We start from the raw sequence: 17,009 nt of genomic DNA on the forward strand, positions 1-17,009 counted from the left end.
AGCACAGAGTGATAGCCAGCATTGTTCATCACTCTCCTTTTCTGTACCTGCAGCTCAGATGTAACCAGCACTGCTTATGCTTTTGTAGGCTGTGGCAAAACTAACAGGCCGAGAATTAAAGGCTTATGCAAAAGCTGGAGCTGTGGCTGACGAAGTGCTCTCATCCATCAGAACAGTGGCTGCTTTTGGTGGAGAGAAGAAAGAAGTTGAAAGGTTTGTTTGAACGAACTCTAAGGTGTCTGATTTCTTTTTCCTGAAGCAATGTAATGCTGTAATGCACATCACATTCACAGCAATTATAAAACTATGATTTATTAACTTTTAAACTTATATGCATGTAAGTTTCAGAAATTTAGGTTTCAAGTAATGTATACAGAACTAGTTTTATAATTCAGTCTATCAGTCAAATAAAGCATCAGCAATACTATCTTCAATTCATGCTTACTTGTAGGAACATTCTGTTAAATTTTCCCTAAAATGTCTGTCTGATATATCACTTTTGCAGTACATGAAAAACTTTGAGTATTTTCAAGCTAAGCAGGAGAATTAGTTTCATCAGGACACGTTTTTTTTGCAAATTTCTCTTAAATTCTATGAAAATATAACATGGCTGTAGGGTGTGCTCTGGCTCTGTCGGCCAAATTCTCAATTCCTGTGTTAATCTCCTAAAACTCCAAATCCCATGGTGAGGTATCTGCAGTGAGTGTGGTTTTTCTTGTGCTTATTACACTAGAATATACAAGAATTTCATGATCTGGGAGCATTGGTGGTTTCAACAGTGATCTCTCACTTCAGAGTGATTCTGTATCAACCCTATGTGTGGACATTCTGCTGAGTCATCAAAGGTGCCTCATTTGATCTTGGCTCATTTTGAAATTTCTGTCAAATTGATTTAATTCTGTCTTCTTTTCCTCTCTTTCTACAGATATGATAAGAACTTGGTGTTTGCTCAGCACTGGGGAATTAGAAAAGGAATGATAATGGGATTATTCTCTGGTTATATGTGGTTTATAATTTTTCTAAGTTATGCATTAGCCTTTTGGTATGGCTCTAAACTTGTCCTTGAAGAAGATGAATATTCACCTGGCACTCTTCTGCAGGTACTCATTTTAGCTTGATGCAACTTTTCTGGACTGTTTTTTTAAATAATAATTCTGGAACACATATCTGTTCTGGTATCTGTGGCTCTATGGTAACAAACATTATGTATGTCTTTTAAAGATCATTACTCATGATACATATAAGACAACTGGATAAGATAAAAAAATTTTATTTTAAGTATTTTGAGTATTACCTATGGTGATGAGAATAATGCTTTGATTTGACAGCCCACTACACAATTTAGAGGCCCCAAACTAGCTTTTCGTGGGTCAGCACGGGGCTTCTGGGATGTTGGCTTCCCTGAAGAATTTTATGATGAAAAACATTGTGGTAAAGAGACACCTAACCAAACAATCTTGTCATGTCCAATCTCTCATGAATGCTTTGTGTTCCTTCAAGAAACCATTTCCTGTTGTTTTGTTTTTACAAAAGCCATGTAAACATGTATGCAGATAAAAACACACCTGGCTGTGGCTCCTGCAGTGTGTACAAAAACCACACTAACCTACATGGCACTCATGCATTCACTTCTGCACAGTAGGTGCTTTAGACACCACTGGCCTCAATGCAACAAAGTCAACATCTACAGGTATTTTGGTTAGTTGCTTAAGCCAGGACTGCCCAAATGGCAGACTCCAGTCCAAACCCAGAATAACTTTTCCTGAACCTTAGTGAGCTCTGGGTATTCTGATGCTCCTTCTTTTGCTCCTTCTCTGCCTGTTGCAGAGAGTTCTCAGCCACCTGCAGCATGCAGTGCAAAGCTTCTTTCTAAATGGAGCTAGGCAAATTATCCTGAGAACATTGTAAACCTGAGTCATTCTGTTCAAGGAGGAAATAATTTGCACCTGCTCTCAATACCTGTAGTTGATATGAGGTAGTGCTGTGAAAAACAAAGCACGCAATTTCCTTGCCTTGCTCATGTACTCCAGTGCTTCCAAAAGACAAATGGCAAACAGTGGGAAGCGACCCTGTAGCTGAAAAACTAGCTGTCAACGGAGGGTCTCCCTTATGCTCCCCTTCCTCACAGCTTCCAGTCATCTTTCTGCTACTTCATATTTTCTACCATACAATTCTAGTTTGGTAGGGGGCAGGAGGGGGTATTTCTAGATACAAAACATTGAAATATGCTTTTCCTGCTCTCTCAAGAAGTCATATACCTGCCACACTGCATTGAGATGTACTAAGTATTGCCTTCCCTTCCTCTTCTGCCAGGTGCACAGAACATGCTCCTTCATGTTCATGATGGATTCTGACAGGAATAGAACCCCTTGCTTTGAAACTCACAAAAAAAAATAGTAGGAAAGTTGAGTGTAAAGGTGTGGCATGATCTCTACATCCCAGCCTAGACATTTGCAGTGCACAGTATGTGTTCAGCAGATTCCTCCACTTCAGCTATAGGGATGTTCCCAGTAAACATGATTATGCTTCAAAGGATAACTGAATCCTATGTGCTGTTATTTCTTTCTCAACAGTAGCGTTTCCTAGTACACTTTGCCCCATTCATCATGAGTTCTATTTATGTTGTATCCAAAAGCTTAGCTGGGTCCTTGATTGCTTCTTAGCAGAATTTTCAGGCAAGCTAGAGGAAATGGTTACATAGCAGACATAACATTCCATGTCTCCTCATGTGCAGGGCGAATGTTCAAACTAGCACCCACAACAAAGCAACAAAATGGACCAAAAGCCTACACCAAAGACATTATCCAACCCTTATAACCTGTTCTGGCAAAATACCTCTGTAACTGAAAAATTAAGGAGAAGTAAAACACAGTCTTTATCAGTGTTGGTTGGTATCAACCCTTATAGTTCATTTCTCTGTGAGACAGAGAAAATATATTCTCTATAGCCAGTACCTCCTTCAAAAGCAAGTTTTGTGAGTATTGGATGAAACAGGAACTGCAATATACAAAGGTTGTAATACAGTGTTTTAAGTTTCTTTCTATTTTTACTTACTGGTAAAAGGCATCCCTGAAATAACATACTTCCCACCAATGTTTCCTTGTTTCAAGGAAAAGGCACCCAGTCAAACTGAGATGGCTAAAAAATAGAACAGTGATATCTCCGTAAATACCTAGATGCATACTCTTTTAGGTAAAGACAAATACAAGTTGATTTACTTCAGCCTCAAGCTGTGGAAGACAGTGAAAATACCTTCTGAATTGCATTTCTTTCTTGTTGGCTAATAATCATCATATAATGAATCACTGCAGTTCAGCAGATGCATGAGAAGTCATAAAGCTCCTGTAGTTTGGTTTGCCTTTCTAAGGTGTAAGCTATAATACAAGGTGATGTCATATTTTGTTAACTTTTTTTCCATCTCTTCAGGTTTTCTTTGGTGTTTTAGTAGGAGCATTAAATCTTGGCCAGGCATCTCCCTGTCTGGAAGCCTTTGCCACTGGTCGTGGGGCTGCAACAAACATTTTTGAGACTATAGATAAAGTAAGTAATGCATTTCTAAGCTGTATTACTTTTTAGTGCAAAAATAATTAAATAAGCCCCAAGTGGTGGTATAAGTTTTATCTACTGTGTAAATGAGGAAAAGTGAGTCTGATTAAAGAAGAGCTGACTGTGCAATAGAAAAGTCTAATGGGATGCACATGGGCTCAAAGACCACATTAAGCAGATTTCTTAAGTGGCCTCATTTCGAGCTCTGAAGCTATACCTCAGCTGCTGCTGTTCCTTGTTCTCATTTCTCCTTACATGCCATTACTTATCAGTGCTGGCCCATGGAAGGTGTACTGGCTGGCAGTAATAGTCTGCAATCAAACTTGCAGCAACCATCCCATATCTCCCAGTCTCCAAATGGCATCAAATGGTGTGGCTCCCTTGGCATTAGTGGTGAAGGTGGCCTCTGTCACCTGTCCCAGAGCTACCCTGAGCAAAAATGGGACCAAATGAGCACAGGCAGTGGTCATGCAGCTGTCATAAATGTTAATCACAGTATTATCTAAACAAATACTTGAAATAAGGTTGTATGAGAGACCCTGAGGCACCACTGAAATTTACTGATTCCTTTCTTGAGGATTCCTTTCTATAGCTTCATAAATTTAGTGGCTGGAAAAGAACTGTTGATTTCTGAAAATATGTATTATCTCTATTCACTGACAAGCTTTATGGTGCTGAAAGCTGTGTAAACACATTACATTACATTACACATTACATTAAAATGCTGCTTGTCTTCTACAGAGCACATAAGGCTATGGTAATGCTAACAGTTTTTAGTAACCCTTCAAACTTCTGTAATAATGATTATACATACAGACTTCATAAGCTAAAGCTCCAAAATGAGCTGAAAATAGAGATGAATTAGGGACGTGTTTTTCTGAGAAAAAAAAAAAATTGTATAGAGTTGCAAGAGTAAGGCTTGATCACAATATTCAAGATAAGGCTGAGTCATGTAACCTTAGGGTAAAAAAAGCAAACCAACATCAGATTTCATCTGTCTAGAGAAGGGGTGACAAAATTAGATCCTTCTGCTTGCCACATTTGTACATTTGTGATTAGACAGTACAAGCACAGCTCTGCCCTGGCACTAAGCCTAGTCATGTTGAGGTTCCCATTTGCAGGGTCAGTGAAACTTCTTCATAGATTATTATCTGAATTTAAGTAAGTTATATTCCTAAAGAGCAACCAATCTTGTAGCTGTTCTTAACATCTTAGAACATACATATTTCTCATTTTAACTTTCCTTTCAATCTGTTAGGCTATATAAAAGACCATGAATATTTCAGTTATCAAATATTCTTTGCTATAGTTTTAATTTACTGTCTGTATTCCATGCTTAAGAAATCTATCCTTAGAAAGTTTTATTTCTTTGTGATTCCTCAAATTTCTCTTAGTTCTCTGCTCATGTCTAGCAGTCCACAATGCCCAAGACCTGCCAAAAGTATGTAAGACCCAAAGCACCTCTTAGGAAAACTTCAGTATTTCAGCTCTTAGGACTGGGTGCACAAGGATGGAAGTTTTAATTGCCAAGTGGTGAGGCCTGAAGATTGCCAGCAATGAATTGGTTGTTCAGTGCTGTGAGAGAATGTTTTTGAGTGAGGTATTGCCATTTCATCCCTGAAGACGGGCTAAATTAGCTTAGTCAAAATGCCTCAATCAGTCAGCTACTCAGTTCCAGCAAAAACTACCTGAGTGGTTGTCTGTGGTATTTGCAGTAAGCCTACAATGAGAAGAGGGTGCATACTTCTTGTCTGTGCTACCTGCCAGTGACAACTCCCCCATCACTCTGGCCCTCAGTTCCATGTCCCTTGCCTGCTATCCCTGGGGCAGAGCCTGCAGCTGGCTCCATGCAGCCAAGTGCTGTTCAAACAGAAGTGCCATGGCTTTGTATGGTATTGGGAATATTTACCTACTGCAGTACTGATGACTGTTTAACAGCAAATAAATAACTCAATAAATTTCATCCTAGGAACCCACCATTGACTGCATGTCAGAAGATGGCTACAAGCTGGATAAAGTACGAGGTGAAATTGAATTTCATAATGTAACATTCAATTATCCATCCAGACCAGATGTAAAGGTAATTATTCATCACCCATCCTGTGAACACAATTGTTGCTAACAAGTAAAATATCCTAGTTCTACTAGCAATTTCTAGATTTTTCAGTAGATATTGTTTTCCAGAAGCCCAGACTCTTTGTTTAAAAATAGACTGAATAATCCTTCCATTAAAGTGTTCTTCTGCTCACCATTTGGCTTATTTTACCATTCTGACATATCCATTGCTACATCCATATATTCCTTGCTGCTGAGCATAAACTCCCAGTAATTACAGGCAAATTCACCTGTGTACAGCTTCTCTTATAATCAGTGATGCCCTTGTATCAATGTATGAGATAGAACACAAAGTAATAAACTGAATGGTGCAAGGAGATTTTATAAAACACTTCCATTACCCTGGGGATGCACCATGTGACACATTAAAATACTAGGAAAGGGACAGGAGTGTAGGCTGTATATCCCACTACTTCTCTACTCCTGTGTTTGAATTCTAAAGATGGAAGCACATGTTGTATCAGATTTTTCTACAGAATTTCACTGTAACATTCCTAATATTTATGGTTTAACACACATTCACAATACATGCACAGTGCTCTTTAAAGGGAATATCATTTACTAAGTTGTCTAGTGTCATTAACTTGACTAGTTCTTAATAATGAACAACAGGAACGATGAAAGGTCACAATCTGCCTTCCTGTTGTAGAAATGAGTCCTCTGCACCTACAAAATCTTCAGAGTAAAAATATGTGGCTTGCTTTATCCTCTTTCTTCAAAATACTTTTCTGAATTTTGTAAAATTGCTTTGAATCTTTACTTTAAGGTACAGAATATACTTACTTGGTTGTATGATTGTGGGAGAATTAAAATAGATAGACTTGTTTGGTTTGTTGTTTTTTTTTCCTATCCAGATTTTGGATAACCTTAATATGGTGATTAATGCAGGGGAGACAACAGCTTTTGTTGGAGCTAGTGGAGCTGGAAAAAGTACAACAATACAGCTCATCCAGCGTTTCTATGACCCCACTGATGGCATGGTGAGTGTTCCAGCCTAGAATGTGTTTCTCTGGCCCCAGAAACTGAAAGAATGGCATAGTTTCTTCTCCAAGATGGGAAGGAAAACTACTAATTTAATTTCTTCTTTTTTTTTCCTTCCAATTATTTTTTAAATTAGTGAAATATCTTCCTGCACATTTCTTTTATAAGCCTATGCTTAATAGTCTTGTAGAAACAATTATGTGAAAAAGCAAACTGTCAGGAGAAAATAAAAATTCAGTGATAAATCTGTGTAAAAATTGTACCTATAGAAGTGATAATTCAGGAGTGACAAATGTTTTCTGCAAACACAGTATTGAACACTTAAACCCATTAACCCCATTAAAAACATTAAACCATAATATCACTCAAGTATATGCAATTACCACTTCGTAATGGCTTGGCTAAGAATATGAATTAGATCCATTCAAAATTTAATTCCATTTATGTGTTCCTATATCAAAAAGGAATGCATAATCACATACATGTTGACTTGTATTTGAAGAAAGAAACAAATTACTGTAAATAACATAATCATCACTTTCATGATTACTTTTCACCTTTTTTAATTGATTTTATTTCTGATGCCAAGCAGAAATGGGAGATAAAATCAAAGAGCCCAGCTCTAAGAGCCAATATTACTGCCACTGCTTTGCTACCTTCTGTACATGAAAGCTGATTTTTATGCTGGTCATGGAAACACAGCGTGACAGGCTCTTCACTTCCACTGTGTTTTTCCTTGTCTCTGAAGTGGAGGGGACAATGTCCCTAACTTTTTGCCTAATTTTGTGTCCATGTTCTAATTGCAGATTACGCTGGATGGCCATGACATTCGCTCCCTGAATATCCAGTGGCTGCGCTCGCAGATTGGCATTGTTGAACAAGAGCCAGTGCTTTTTGCCACCACGATTGCAGAGAACATTCGCTACGGGCGGGATGAGGCTACCATGGAGGACATAATCAAAGCAGCCAAACAGGCCAATGCTTACAATTTCATCATGGCTTTACCACAGGTATGCTCTGCCTTGGAAAGTGTTTGCCAGAATTTGATAAGAAAAAAGAATCTTTTTTTCCTTTTGTCCCTCCTAGTGTGCAGCAATTTGTGCTCAAGTGGAAGGGCAGAAGATTAATACAGATAGGAGGCAACAATCTTTCCTTTGACTACAGTTATGTAGCTCTTACTACATTTATGCCACCAAGTTACAAAAGCAAACACCCTCCCACCCCCACCCCAAAATACAACTCTGAGAAGAATTAGGTCCTCAGGAATCATTTACACAATATTCAATATCATGGTAATGATCATAGCATGATTTACAAATTTGTATTTTTCATGCATTGTAGATCTTTTTCTGTTCAGGCCAAAAGCAATGTAGAGCCCAGCCTCTCACTAGCTAGAATTTGTGTACTCCTGCTCACAAACTCCCCTCCTTGTACAAGCTCTGTAAGCCAGCTGGAGGTTCCTTCTTCTCCAGTTTCTTCCCTAATGATGACAAGTCTTCAGTCATTCCTCCTTACAAAGCCCAAATTGCATAATATCGAGCTCTACTTTTCTAGAATGTTATTTTGCCAAGTAGCTTCTGAAAATTACATGTTACAATAGTGAATGTTATTGACATGATTCAAGTATCATTAACTAATATTAGTACATTGTCTTTATCCTCCATCTATGCATTTCCAGGCTTCCAGGAAACTATTTACTGAAAGGCTGTTTAATGGCCCCTATTTATTTCATGGAAATGGAGGAATAAAAGAGATTTAGCTCTAAGTGAATATAATTATCCTGTCGCTCAATATGCGAGGCTTTATGTGTTTATTTAATTCTCTACCTGAACCTGATGCCACCAGAGTATGGTATCCATGAATCACAGACACAGTGTTCATGAGTCACAGGTCATCAGCAGGCAAGGCCAGTTCACAGCTCTGCTTGTGAGACATCTGATCGAGAGGGGGTGGGTGATCCAGTTCAGCTTTTGCTGGTATAGCTGTTTCGAGCTGAACCAAAACATTTCACTTTTTTAACCAGTGCATACTTTTGGTATGGGGTTGAAAACCTGGTTCAGGCAAAATAATCTGATACATTATGAAGAAAGTTATTCTGTTGCTCTTTGAATCTGCTGCACTAACAATGTTTTTTTTTTAAAGTTAAAAGGACAAATCTGAGACATTTTACCAATACCTTCACCAGAAGCTTAACAAGCTTTTTTCCCTGATCTGCTTAATTTTCACTTTTTTCCTTCACACAGCAATTTGACACTCATGTTGGAGAGGGTGGAAGCCAGATGAGTGGAGGTCAAAAACAGAGGATAGCTATTGCTCGAGCTCTGGTGCGAAACCCCAAGATCCTGCTCCTGGATATGGCTACGTCAGCACTGGATAATGAAAGTGAAGCGATTGTCCAGGAAGCACTTCATAAGGTTTGCTACAGTATACCAAAAATCAGACTCCAAAGGGCAGAGGGCACTACTGAATTGCAACAAATCAGTGAGAAGCGTTTCTTAATAACTGTTTCACAAGTACAGGTAGAACCTTAGTATTATGGACTGAGAATAATTTTTTCTTACCTTGGGACATCAACAGAAAACTATAGCTTCCTTTGCCCAGAAAGAGATGCTTCTCTGTAGGCTGTGGATGTAGCTGAAGTCAAAGTGAGCTGAGCCCACTAGAAGGACTCCAGTTAATTTGAGGAGCCTCTAGATTGCCCAGCTCACTGCCAACATTTCAGTGTGCTGTGCTGGGAGTGGGGCTGTTGTTGTCTCCCTCAGGCTCGCCTCGGGCGCACTGCGATCTCCATCGCTCACCGCCTGTCAGCCATCAAAGCCGCCGACGTCATCGTCGGGTTCGAGCACGGCAGGGCTGTAGAGAGAGGAACTCACGAGGAACTCCTGCAGAGGAAAGGGGTTTATTTCACGTTGGTGACCTTACAAAGCAAAGGAGATACAGCACCTAACAGAGAAGAAACAGAAAGTAAGTATTTTGTTTTCTTTTATAAAATAATTTAAAATACCACAGAATGCAGATTTTTTTTTTTTTTTTTCCTTTTAATAAGGGCTAGTAGCTGCTTTTTTCTTCTGCTTTTATGGCTGAATTTTCATGGAAGTAATACATTGATTGCCCTGGCCAAAGGGGTTTTGCTGCATATGCACTGAAAGACCTTCCTAATATAAGTCTGAAACATTAGTTCTGGCCTGCAATATCCATCATTTTATAGCTCCACTAAGTGCCAAAAGTCCAGTTCTGCTGCATTTGTTATTCAGGCATATTACAGACTATGCTGAAATCATCCTATATGTTTTGCTAGAGACAGATTTGAATCAAAGCTTCTGGAAATTAAGGTCTAATAGAATGATCTGTTGTAGTTTTGTGAAGCATACGTTGGATATGATAATCTTGAAATAAGAGAGCAATTGCAGAGTTAAAATAATTGAAAAGGCTTTACACAGTCACACCCAAAGTGAGATGGTCCTTGGGCTAATATTCAGTTAACTTCATCATGTCAAACACAAATATAAAACTTGTGAAATAATGTACGTTGAGTAGCAAGGTTATATTGCACCCTTTGCCTTCTATGAAGTATTACATTTATAACTTGGAAACTATGCACCTTTTTGCAGAGCCACAGTGTATTTAGGTTGCATTCAATTTTAGCACTAACTTCAGAGCTCTATATACTGTATTTTGCAGCAGCAGAGGATAATGTGGTTGAGCCAAATCTTGAGAATGTCCAGTCATTCAGCAGGGGAAGCTATCAGGCCAGTTTGCGGTAAGTCTTAAAAATGGTTGTAAATCTCAATGTTTCCAGACTACTCTCAATGTTTCTACTTCATCCCACTATTCCAAAATCCCAATAGTGCTAACAAATCACTTTTCTGTGTGCTGTGTAAAAGAGGGTTGAAGGGCTGAAAGAATTTTACTGAGTTAGAGTTCTCTTGGAAAAAATGGCTTGAGTAATAATAGTTAAATAGCAAGGCTCTTTATTTTGGTCTTTTCTACCCATAGTACCTTATCCAATTTTTATCTACTCTGTTAATGTTCTGGTTTTGATATTACTAGCATACAGCCTTAGTTGTAATATCTAATGCACTTTCAGTCCATCCATTTGAAAATTTATTTGCTGTGCAATTACTTGAGAAATCAATGCAATCTACAAGGACATTTTTATTATGAAAATTAAAACATTTTACAGCCAGACTGTCTTGTAGCTAGACATTTACTGTTTCTTCTAGGCAATCCCATGTCAGGCATCAGCAAATGAATACATCTCCTACATTATAGAGTTATGTTTTGTCAGAGAGAGAGGTGATTTGTTTCAGCATCCTGTTTTGCTGAACTGAATTACTGGTACTGATTTGTAAATCACTGGTAGCAGTGATTTGACTTGGTGTCTTAATAACTTATGCAGAGGTAGTAGGACACACCACAGTTTTACTTAACAAATACACAGTACATGGTCCATCTAAGACAATGTCTGAGTGGTGTAAGTGGAATATGATTTTGAAAAGTATTTGTCCCAGTTGATGAGGCATTTTCTTCCCAAGAAGTTGAGAACATATTAAAGAAAAAAAATTCTGTGGGATTCCTATGAATTGCTTCAATGCCTTCTGATTTAGTTGACATGAAAATTGTAACTGCTTTGCAAGGCAAATATTGTTTTTACTAAGCTGTAAAGAACAGGCCATTTCTGTTCTCTTTGCAGAGCTTCACTTCGGCAGCGCTCAAGATCCCAGCTTTCTAATGTGGTCCCTGACCATCCACTGTCTATTGGAGGAGATCCTGCAGAGTCTTCCTATCTTATGCCTTCTTATGGAGATGATGGAGAAGCAAAAAAGGTCAGATCCAATGGTTTGTAATGAAATTTCCAACTGAATAGGTTATATTACTTATTAGTGATCAATGTAGCTATAGCTTGTGCTTGCAGCTTAGGAGCTCTTGGCAGGTGTATCTTGGCTTGATCCTTTTCTCTCCTTAAACAAAACTACAGCTTCAATTTTTATCTCTGTATAAACCCTAGGCTTCATTTTGATGGCTGCTTTGATTATTGGTCTATATAAAACTTTTAGCAGAGAAATTTTGCTATTTGCTCTCTACCTGTTGGCAAATTGATATATGTTGTAGATTTAGTTGAAAAACATACATTTATAGAAGCTGAATTAAGTGACAAAAAGCAAACTGCTCAGTCTGTGAAATGTAATTAATGGGCACTCAGTGAAACAAATGGCACTGCTTCTTGTTCAGTAAAGAATAAATTCACTTTCACCTAAAAATCATCTGGAGACTTAGGCAGAGAGACACTCTCACTGCAGCCTAACCCAGAATCCCTTCACAGTCAGTGTCCTCATGCTATCAACTGGCATAGAAAATCAAGGACAGCATGCCTTAAAATTACACAGAATATGTAGGAATATGCACAGTGGGTTTCCAAAGTGCCTATGAAGTTCCCTGCATCAATTTGCATGGCTGCAGTTGTTCACTGCAAATAGAAGTTACCCTTCTTGCTATTGCCAAGCCTATTCTGTGAGGGCTTGAGTGCTGCCACTCTGGCACCAGCTCAGAAAAAAGAGAAAATACAAGACGTTTCCACCCACTCCTTCCTGCATATTTCCAAAAGATAGGTCTTCACAGTGTCTCTTTTGTCTGGCTGTTTCTAGTCATATGAATTGAGGGAGATGAGCAGGGCTGAGCACACTTAGTGTTACAAAAACTCTGCACAAATCAAACTGCAGGGTAATTTGGTGATGAATATTCTGCCCTTACTGGGCATAATTATGGGAATTCAGCATATAGTCTGAGGATGTTTCACAGAAGGGAGGCATAATTACCATGTAAAAAGCCTGAATCCAGCTATCATTCTGTAATCTCTCTTGTTTTAATTATATCACATACCTGTTAATTTGATGCAGTCTGATCGGTGTGGTCACTCAAAATCCTTAAATATTTAAGAGATTGAATGAATGACAGAAAAAATCTGCTTGTGAGGAGGGAATTTAAATTTTGGCACTGGGTATTTCATCACATTTTGGAGACAGCTGAAGGGGAATAGCCTGAGTTTCAGTGGCAGGAAGTCTTAAACTGGTTGTAAATAACCTCTGCAGCTGGAACAATTAGACCTGCAAAAGGTATGAATCTCTCTCTTTTTTCCCACAAATGGTAAAGCTAGTTGTTTATTTAACCCTTTTGTTAAGTAAACTTGACTTATTAGGGCCACAAAAGAGCTCCAGATGTCTCTGCCCCTCCCGTCCAAAGCTAGAGCAGCTGTTTGGGCCACTAGTTTACCAAACCAGGCTAACGATTTTATCTCACTGTCAAAGGGAGAGCATCGCTGACAGAATGTGTTTACTTCATAAAGCCAACCTGTTTTTTAGGAATCTGTTGTGGAAGAAGATGCCAAGCCTGTACCATTCACCAGAATTTTGAAATACAATGCCTCAGAATGGCCATACCTGGTGCTTGGATCTCTGGCAGCAGCTGTGAATGGAGCTGTCAATCCACTCTATGCATTGTTATTCAGTCAGATTCTTGGGGTATGTTATGGTAACGTGTTATTTTAAAGTGTATTTTAGCTCTGAAACAGAGGAGAGTGAATCTATTATGCACAATTTGACATGTTTTGGCAAATCTTTAGATCTCATCAAGCAAATGGGGTTAACCTTGCCTATAAACAATTATTCAGTAGAGATATAAATATCACTGTCATCAAACTATCATTAGAGCTCTTTAAAGGGGTAAGCTTATCAGCATTTGCTATGTGTTCTTCATTATCTCTTTTGTTCATTTTCCAGGAACTGTTGGGAATGGGTTTCTATACTTGCATACAGTTTATTTTAGATGGTACAAAATATACCTCACATGTGGAGAGAGACACATGCAAAGGTCACTCTCCACAGAATTTTATTGCACAGACTTGGCAAGCCTTTGAGAAAGCTTTGGATCAGATCTAAAAAATACTTCACTTTTTTGTTTCCGTATTTCAGGCACCTTTTTGCTGCCTGCTGCCTGCAGAATGCCCAGGGAGAGGTAGATAATTGTACCTGGGTTCACAGCCACCAGCAAATAAAATAATAAATAAATAAATAAATAAATAAATTAAATAATAAGCTATCTTGAAGATAAGATTGAGAGATTAGACCATTTATAGTAATTTAATTCTAGCCGTGAAATCCAGTGAGCATTAATTTAAGATTAGTGGAGAAGTACAAATGTGAGTTTTGACCTCTATCTGGAAACAGCAGAAATAGTTCAGATAAAGAACTTCAGATAGGTAATAATCTCTGGTTGAACAGAATCACTAAAGGAAAAATTTGGACCACCTCTTCAGCAGCAGCCCACAACATTGGCAGGTATTAAAAAAGACTAGACTTTAAAAAATGAATATACCACAGAGATTGGTACTGAATGGGGTGGTGGGGCTCCCCTTTTAGCACTAATGCTTTTCCTCAAGTGCCCAGCAGTACCTTAACTTTGTACCCACACTCCTTCAGGAAAACACTAGATTCCTCTTGGGGCCTACTCACGGCAGCTGCAGCATGTGTAATGTCATGCAGGGAGTCACACTGGGGTATAATTATTTATCGACTTTCCTTTGTACAGCCCAATAAAGTTGCAATTGGCCCAGAACAAAGAGGAGGTAAAATGCTGCCACACCGTTGCTTTGTTGCTGTGCTATTTATTACACTGCTATTCTCTAGTTATCATTGCTTACAGTGGAGGGTGAGTGTTAACTATAACCAGGGATAGGGCACAAATAGGAGTAGTATGTGCAGACACCAAGTATACTGAACTTGTTGGTTAAAAGGAGCAAAACCCATTATGTTTTAATCCAGGCTTACCTTAAGAAAAATAAGGAATTGAACCTTTGCAGGGGGTGAGGGACAACTCTGTGTTCTGGCTTTGGTTGCAGGATGGGTTTCTGCACTTGGCAATTGGGAGTCAAGAACAAACATCACACATGGCAAAACTGATGTTTCTATTTATTTCTTTTCAAAGACCTTCTCCATTCTTGATGAAGAAAAGCAAAGAAACCAGATCAATGGTGTCTGTGTGCTGTTTGTCTTAGTTGGAGTTGTTTCATTTTTCACACAGTTTCTACAGGTAATAGCAGTCCAATTTAGCAATACATATTTTTGGTTTTGCACCCTTTCTCGGTGGGTATCTCTCTCTGCACAGCCTTTATTTATTCTCATGTACTCCAGGGATACACCTTTGCCAAGTCTGGTGAGCTGCTTACAAGGCGGTTAAGGAAAATTGGTTTCCAGGCTATGCTTGGGCAAGACATTGGTTGGTTTGATGACCGGAAGAACAGCCCTGGTGCTTTGACTACCAGACTTGCAACAGATGCCTCACAGGTCCAAGGGGTAAGACCTGGCACCTTATGGATCATTTCACTATAGGCACGGATTGAAGGCCTATTTCTGCAGGTTGTCAAAGAAATTAGCTACCATGCAACCAGCCAGATCAGTGTAAATCAGGTTTTGGTAAGCCAATTAAGCTATTTCTATTCATCACAGACTGCCACTGTGGAACCAATAATAGTATATGGTATATCCTAAAAGTACAAACAAGAACTCAAAAATCAATGAAATACGAACCAACAATGGAATGGGAAGGAACACCTAGTGCAGAAGTTTGGTTTTCTGTTCATTTCTGGAGATGAATTCACTTTTTGCCACAATGTTAAATTGTTTATTTCAAAAAGATGTCAAAATAGTATGTTAGTGACAGTTATTAATAATCATGTATTCCAGTTTTCAGCAGGTTGAGGCAATTTTGATGTAAACTGACAACCTACTTGAAAAATCAATCTGCAGCACTTGTGCTCCAGCTGGGAATCCTGCATCCAGTGTCAGTGTTCGGGAAAGTGAGGCGCTAACTGCATGCATTGCTCTCCTTAGCAGCTGAGGGTTAAATCATGCGCAGCTATATATGTTCCCTATCTGAACTGATCCTTTGGTAGAAGTGAGTCAGATGCCATTTTGCTGGGCTGCAATGCAAGCAATTTTCTAGGAACAAGGAAGATGTACAGATATCTTTTGTTGCAAAAATTGTCATGTTTCAGCTTGACTGAAGATTTTAAGTTAGTTTTAAAAAAACTGTTAACAGGGGTTTTAGAGAAGGTTTCCAAAAGCCCTGTCAGCAGTAATTTCCACATAATCAGAGAAACCTGCTGCAAACCTCAGAGGCACTTAGAGGGTATCTTTTAATTGAAATAAACCTGTAAACCTCTGACTGAACCATTCAATAGCCTCCTAAGGGACATTTTTCTTTGAAGCACAGCAGTGCCCTGCACCCTTCACTGCCTGACACAGATCTTGCTGCAGGTCAGAGGAGGAGGAGATGATGAGCATTTTTACTGCCAAGTTCATACCCTGCAAATGAGTTTGACTGAAAATCATCAAGGATAACAAATATGGATTTTTATTCTAATATACAGCAATATAGTTCCTATTTAGGGTGCTGTTTACTGCTGTGAAAGAAAATTACTTTTGATAAATAAGTCTACTAGAAAGAATAGTGTTGTTGAAGTACATAAGGAATAAATGCATTCAATAAAGATGATGTCAAAGCTGTATTTAATTTTTTTCCTTAATAAAGGGATAGGCAGAAATACAACTTTGTTTAATCCCTTTTCAGTGATGTTGCTTATTGATTTTAGCACAGCTGAGGCTTTGCTGTTAATAGCAAAGTTATAAAATGGTCCTTGGTCCTAAGTTATAAAATGGTTGATTATTTTGATCTACATGGATAAATGTAGAGGCTAATCAATGTATACAGGTAAGTGATTCTGCAGGGAACCAAGGCAACAGATTTCAATAGTTAGATTGTCTTTCTCACAATTAGTAGAAACAATCTTCTGAATTCTCAGTGGAAAATTTGGTGGATCAAAAGAATATTGGACATTTGCAGTTCTCGTCTTATTCCAATCAATTTGAAAGAGTATATTCCAGTGCAGTCAGAAGCTGTTAGAGCCTTATGTTATTTTAATTTACAGTTTTCTAAAGTTTAGTAGGAAGATTTGTTTAATTCATTTTTGATGTACAAATCAATCATGTCTGTTTCTTTCTTTCAAAGGCAACTGGATCGCAGATAGGAATGATTGTCAATTCCTTTACGAACATTGGGGTGGCCATGATCATTGCCTTCTACTTCAGCTGGAAATTGAGTTTGGTAATAATGTGTTTCCTGCCATTTTTGGCTTTATCTGGAGCTGTGCAGGCTAAAATGCTGACTGGATTTGCCTCGCAGGACAAGAAAGCACTGGAAGCTACTGGACGGGTAATGTTGTTTAAAGACTGGTTTATATTTGCAGTCATGAGTAGATGAAAAATCAGTCTTTAGGGACCATCAGTAATTCAAATGTCATGAAACTGGCAATG

General features: G+C 38.5%; 1 protein-coding gene across 6 annotated transcripts in view; it reads left to right on the top strand.

The window, feature by feature from the left end:
* Window positions 1–17,009, top strand: part of ABCB11 (ATP binding cassette subfamily B member 11) — a 47,364-nt gene that overhangs the window by 22,814 nt on the left and 7,541 nt on the right. For 4 of the 6 annotated variants that reach the window (XM_056495833.1, XM_056495835.1, XM_056495834.1 and 1 more), the window contains 14 exons: window positions 89–213; window positions 926–1,100; window positions 3,427–3,540; window positions 5,516–5,626; window positions 6,516–6,641; window positions 7,449–7,652; window positions 8,886–9,056; window positions 9,405–9,606; window positions 10,324–10,402; window positions 11,336–11,468; window positions 13,002–13,160; window positions 14,623–14,727; window positions 14,829–14,990; window positions 16,705–16,908. In XM_056495833.1, coding sequence (XP_056351808.1) covers window positions 89–213; window positions 926–1,100; window positions 3,427–3,540; window positions 5,516–5,626; window positions 6,516–6,641; window positions 7,449–7,652; window positions 8,886–9,056; window positions 9,405–9,606; window positions 10,324–10,402; window positions 11,336–11,468; window positions 13,002–13,160; window positions 14,623–14,727; window positions 14,829–14,990; window positions 16,705–16,908 — 2,070 coding nt within the window. Of the gene's footprint in view, window positions 1–88; window positions 214–925; window positions 1,101–3,426; window positions 3,541–5,515; window positions 5,627–6,515; window positions 6,642–7,448; window positions 7,653–8,885; window positions 9,057–9,404; window positions 9,607–10,323; window positions 10,403–11,335; window positions 11,469–13,001; window positions 13,161–14,226; window positions 14,465–14,622; window positions 14,728–14,828; window positions 14,991–16,704; window positions 16,909–17,009 lie in introns of those variants that run through there. The other 2 variants (XM_056495837.1, XM_056495839.1) reach the window with 2 other exon arrangements.

Source organism: Oenanthe melanoleuca, chromosome 7 (assembly GCF_029582105.1).
Source record: "Oenanthe melanoleuca isolate GR-GAL-2019-014 chromosome 7, OMel1.0, whole genome shotgun sequence".
Lineage (NCBI taxonomy): Eukaryota > Metazoa > Chordata > Aves > Passeriformes > Muscicapidae > Oenanthe > Oenanthe melanoleuca.